We start from the raw sequence: 6,172 nt of genomic DNA, 5'->3' as shown, positions 1-6,172 counted from the left end.
TACCATCATAACCTCTGTCATAATGACATGGTCAAGATTTAAACTCTCATATCTTAAATGTAACTCTGTTACCATCATAACCTCTGTAATAATAACATGGTCAAGATTTAAACTCCTCATATATATAATGTGTCAGTAGGGGATGATCTTTAATATTCAACCCTGTTACCAACATAACCTCTGTCATAATAATATGGTCAAGATTTAAACTCCTCATATATATAAATGTGTCAGTAGGGGATGATCTTTAATTTTCAACTCTGTTACCATCATAACCCCTGTCATAATGACATGGTCAAGATGTAAACTCTCAGATTTTAAATGTAACCCTGTTACCATCATAACCTCTGTCATAATAACATGTTGAAGATTTAAACTCCTCATATATATAAATCTGTCAGTAGGGGATGATCTTTAATATTCAACCCTGTTATTATCATGACCTCTGTCATAATAAAATGGTCAAGATGTAAACTCTCATATTTTAAATATGTTAGTATGTGATGATCTTCAATATTCTACCCTGTTAACATCATAACCTCTGTCATAATAACATGGTCAAGATGTAAACTTTCTCTCATATTTTACATGTGTCAGTAGGGGGTGATCTTTAATATTCAACCCTGTTACCATCATAACCTCTGTCATAATAACATGGTCAAGATGTAAACTCCTTTCATATTTTAAATGTGTCAGTAGAGATGATCTTTAATATTCAACCCAGTTACCATCATAACCTCTGTCATAATGGCATGGTCAAGATGTAAACTGTCATATTTTAAATGTAACCCTGTTACCATCATAACCTCTGTCACAGTGGCGTGCACAGACATCCGTGAGGGCAGGGGCTCAAGCGCGTTCCGGGGGGTGGGAGTTCGATTGTTCTCCCTCGGTAGAAATCGCGTTTTGGGGGGCAGAAATGGGAACGCGGGGGCACCGCGATGCGACCGCCAAGGGCACTTTCACTTTTTCACTTTTGCGATCAAAAGGGCAAAGGCTCCCCCCCCTTGTGCACGCCACTGCTCTGTCATAATAACATGGTCAAGATATAAACTCCTCATATATATTAAATGTGTCGGTAGGGGGGGTGATCTTTAATATTCAACCCTGTTACCATCATAACATCTGTCATAATGGCATGGTAAAGATATAAACTCCTCTCATATTTTAAATGTGTCAGTAGGCGATGATCTTTAATATTCAACCCTGTTACCATTATTTTGTACAGTCAGCAGCTGATTATTGAAAAGTGGATATTTGTAGAATCATCAGCATGACCTTGAGCATAAAGCTAATATGGCCAAATGAACTAAAACTGCTCACCCTGTTACCATACACCCTGTTCGTTTTCTAAGGCCATAACTAGGCCTGTATCTCAATATATAGCCTACTAAAAGTTTTCATTTAGCTTAAGTGTCACAATGCATGTTTATTAACATTTGGCACATGATATTAAGATATTATTTGTCTGATAAAATGCGTCAAATTCACTCTATAATTATACTATCGAGGAATGAGCTATCTATTGTTAGTTTAGTAAGTGCAGTGCATGTCACTGGTGTGTGTGTGTGTGTGTGTGTGTGTGCAGGTGAGACAGGATTGACTGGAGCTGCTCTCGCGCTCTTCCCAGCTGCTCTGCTGCAATGGCGATGGTGGCGCGCTGAAGAGCGGAGTTGGGCTAGTTTCCCTTTGTTTTACGAAGAATTATACGGAAATCTTCAGTCATGCTCGGCTAAATCTGGCTTAAAGAAGGGTGTGGATCTTATATTCTAACATTTGATCTGCGGTCCGAGCGGTTGGGCTGTACGCAAACAGCAGCCTATATGCAACCGCCCCGATACTTCTCACATCTGCATGCGATAAGCGACCAGCCCGGCCCGCCCCTCTCTCTCCACCAGCTGATCTGAGCCACAACAAGCCCTCTGGCCGGCGAGGACCTGTCCTGGAGCTGTCTGACCCAGCTGGATCATTATGGCAGAACGCAGTTCCACCGGATTACTGATGATGATGCTGGACCCGTCGCCGGCGATCGCGATGACTCTCCCGGCGGAGGTGCGCGAGAAGCTGGCGGAGCTCGAGCTGGAGCTCTCCGAGGGTGAGTCGCTGATTTCCGCGTGCAGCCTTCCCATCTCCATGCGACACATCGGGGTTGCATCAGATTTCCTATGAATAGGGGTTCATGCATTATGACAGACGTGGGCTGTTGACATAGCTTTCCAAATGTGCTCTGAAATATGTGATCTGTCATCAGTATGTTTCTGTGTACCTATAATAGGGCAGCGTTGATGAAGATGATGATAGGTGTAACGCAGGTTCAGTGCTTCAGATCACAATGACCATTCAGTACAGCGGACAGCTGATAATATGTTGGTTTAATTCAAAGAGAGCTGTTACTTTGGCAGAAACATTCTGAGCATCATCTAAATGACCATGCTGTGATTTTGGACTTCATACAATTATGATTGTCAGGTTGTAGAAATCTATGCTGAATGAAATGAGATCTGGATTGTTCCCAGTGATCTGCTCAGCATTCAAGCTGTTATCTGGCTATGGAAATTTCAGACAAGAACAACAGCATGCTTTGCATTTCATCATGTGTCACGTGCGAGTGTGTGCTGCACATCTTCCCTAAACAGGCTGTTCAACGATGGGAACATTGATTAAACCTGTAGGTTTCCACATAAAAGAATTGCATCTCTTTCTGACATTGTGATCGGCACTTTTTCTATTCAAACCCACAAGAGCTTGACTTGTAAGGAATATCCTTTTAGTTATACCTGTAGAAATTAAATCATTATGTCTTTATAATAATAGATAACTACAGTGCTTTTAAACTGGAGCATGTCTTCAGGACTGAATAATTACACCAGCTCTGTGCTGTTTTCTTGAGATATACCGGCTCATCTATGAAAGGAATGTGCAGACGGGCCTGTGGTTTTTATTGTAATGAAATTCACACAGTTACAGGAGTGTTTTTAAATAATCATGTTGTCAGAAGCGATTACGCCACCACTCATCCACATATTATTACAGCTCGATCTTTATAGAGATTGTTTATGTATAGAGGCATTCAGTTCAGTATTATTGTAGAGCAATAACAGAATATCAGAAGGATTCGGAGGATTTGAGTGTGAGGAATTGTGGGAATATACACTACTGTCTGGATGCCGCAAGATTTATTCATGAGCAGCATATTAGAATGATTTCTGAAGCATCATGTGACACTGAAGACTGAAGTAAATTCAGCTTTGATCACAGGAATTAATTGTATTTTACTATATATTCACATAGAAAACAGCTGTTACAATTTTTACTGTATTTTTGATCAAATAAATGCAGCCTTGGTGATCATTCTCTCACATTTATAGATCTTGCTGACCCCAAACTTTTGAACGGTAGTTTAGATACGGACAGAGAGTGTGCAGTGCTGAAGTTCTGACCCATATCTCATGTGATTGGCTCTGGGACGGCCCGGCAGCACCAGACCTAGTTTCTCAGCAGGCTGAAGGAAGTTTCACTCTTTTAAAGGGAGACGGGGTGAATCCAAAATAGCAGCAGCTCATACTGTGTCACGGCTGAACTCTCCTTCTTCATCACAACACCACAAATTCCCCAGTACTGCTTCCCAAAAGTCTACATTTACTTAAAGGGGTGGTTGATTATGATTTTACTTTTTTAACTTTTAACAACATCTGCAAAGTTACGACGCTCAAAGTTCAATGCAAAGAGAGATATTTTCTTTTACAGAAATCACTGTTTAAGGACTACAACAAACAGCTGGTAGGGACTACAACGAACTTCTTCCCGGGTTAGTGACATCACAAACCCTAAAATTTACATAAACCCCGCCTCTGAGTACACGCAACAAAGGGGGCGAGGCCATGTTGGGCTGCTTTAGAGAAGAGGAAGAGTTGTTGTAGTAGAGTGTTGTTGTCATGCCGTCATTTTACGCCGGACTGCTTCACAAACGAGGGTCAATTCAACGCTGGATTTGCACAAAAGATTAACATGACGACACATGCTAGTGGATGAGTTGAATCAACTCCACAGCAACTACATACATTTATCCACTAACCATTCAGAAACGTTCAGTTTCATTCTAAAAGTTGTAACTTCTTCCTGAGTCTCTCCATCAGTGTCGGTTTGAACAATGTAAGGCTGAACACCGTTACTGACAATCCTCATTTTGGCTGCGTGAGATTCTCCAGCTTTGTTGTTGTTGTTGAGCAACCGAAGCGCAAGCTGTTAAAGCTCCACCCTCTTCTGGAAAGGGGGCCGGGAGCAGCAGCTCATTTGCATTTAAAGGGACAAACACAAAAACGGCGTGTTTTTGCTCACACCCAAATAGGGGCAAATTTGACAAGCTATAATAAATGATCTGTGGGGTATTTTGAGCTGAAACTTCACAGACACATTCTGGGGACACCAGAGACTTATATTACATCTTGTAAAGTTCCCCTTTAAGTTTTTGCTTGGTTTGAAATTTTTTACCATATGACGCAAGCGAACAACACACACACACAGAAAAAAAACACAACAGGATCACAGAAAACAGCCGAACCCCTGTCTGCTTCCTGTTTGCGTGTGCATAACTTCCTGTCCTGCACGCTCTCTGATAGCCATTGTTTTCCTTTATCCCTTCATTCACGGATGTCAGCAGGCCCAACTCAAAAAGACCTGCCCAATTATTCTTCCCTCGTGCTGTGTGTTCAGTATGGCGGCATTAATGGCTGTAAAAGTGAAAAATTGAAGTAAAATTGAAGGCATACAGAAAACAGCCATTTCTTTCGTCCTGAGCAAAAAGCAGTGAAAGTAAAATTGAATCTTGGATGTGATGCTGCACCGTAGAGGATCAAGCATCATGTGCTTCAGATCGTTCTCAGCATGTTGGTTGAAATATTGGTTTCAAGGACCCTGCTTTAGTGTTATTCTTGGCTAACTGCAGGAATCACACGTCAAACTGAGTGCAGTTCAGGACTCAAAAACCCTGAGGCTGTTTCTCCAGTCTGTTTGAGCTTTAAGAGTCCATTGATGTGCTGCTGCTAATGACTGTGGATGAAGCAGGTGGATGAAGGATGCGTCAAACTGCTCTGCATTGTTAGCTAAGTTCAGCTATAATAGATGTGCGTGTCTCACGGGACGGTTCGTGTTCAGTGTAACAGGCAGGCGTATGAATAACTTCAGTCTAAATCATTCACTTGTTTAACTGAGATGTTTTGCAGTATAGACCATTGTGGTGGAAGAAAAACAATAGTAACAAGAAAAACAGGCAAAATCCATGGAATAACAAAAAAAAAAACAAGTCTTTGCCTTTGGATGTCAGAATCGGAATACAAACAAGATAGTCTTCATTTTGAGAGATTACCGTCATTGAAGACGCCCTTTGATGCTAAACGCAGACATTCATGGTTGCAAGTCACAGACTGGGCTGATGAAACCTGCAATGATTAGTGTACTATTAAAGCATGAATTTGATGTAAACAGTAAGTCTACATAATATTCACATATGCAGTTCATAATGTATTAGCCATAATTAGCAATAATATTTAAATCTATATCATTTTACATAGATAACATTTAAATGTATAACATTTTTGTCTTACAATTCTGACTTTTTTCTCACAATTCTGAGTTTATATCAATTCGTAGTTTGCGTATCATCTGGCCATACAGCGGTGGGATGTTTTGATGTTCGGTTCAGTCTGTATTTCACATAGCGCGATGCGTGAAACAATCAGAGAATATAACTAAACAAAATTGCTTTATTTAAATTAAACAGTAGTTTACTGAACAAATTGTGTCTCTGTCTTTAAATGAATTAAATTGCAATTAAAAGTTTCTTAAGGATAAAAAAATATCTGTAAACTATATAGGGAACCGCTCGCACATTACTATAATAATAAAGGTTCAGAGCCCAAACTATTAGCCTAAATTCAGTTGCTATTTATTTTAGATATAATAATCAACACTCAAATAACAAATTGTATGCAAACATGTAAACTGCACATCAGGCAGTTTTTGGTCTAAATCTAATTATAAAATGATGCTTTTACTCCAATTTGTTGTTGAAATATAATCATTTACACATTGGCTGTTATTTTCATGAAATATTTATTTAAACATACATTAATCAAGACATCACTAACAAGTTAAGTAAAATATAATTAATATA

General features: G+C 39.7%; 1 protein-coding gene across 8 annotated transcripts in view; it reads left to right on the top strand.

The window, feature by feature from the left end:
* Nucleotides 1-1,601: 1,601 nt before the first annotated feature.
* The window catches only part of dip2a (disco-interacting protein 2 homolog A), a 152,176-nt gene continuing 147,605 nt past the window's right edge, over nt 1,602-6,172 (top strand). For 6 of the 8 annotated variants that reach the window (XM_051906673.1, XM_051906671.1, XM_051906672.1 and 3 more), the window contains exon 1: nt 1,609-2,095. In XM_051906673.1, coding sequence (XP_051762633.1) covers nt 1,972-2,095 — 124 coding nt within the window. In that variant the 5' untranslated portion in view covers nt 1,609-1,971. Of the gene's footprint in view, nt 2,096-6,172 lie in introns of all 8 variants that reach the window. The other 2 variants (XM_051906676.1, XM_051906677.1) reach the window with 2 other exon arrangements.

The sequence above is a fragment of the Ctenopharyngodon idella genome, chromosome 9 (genome assembly GCF_019924925.1).
Source record: "Ctenopharyngodon idella isolate HZGC_01 chromosome 9, HZGC01, whole genome shotgun sequence".
NCBI lineage: Eukaryota > Metazoa > Chordata > Actinopteri > Cypriniformes > Xenocyprididae > Ctenopharyngodon > Ctenopharyngodon idella.
Note: the sequence above shows the minus strand (reverse complement) of the source record. Positions and strands in the feature narration are given on the sequence as shown.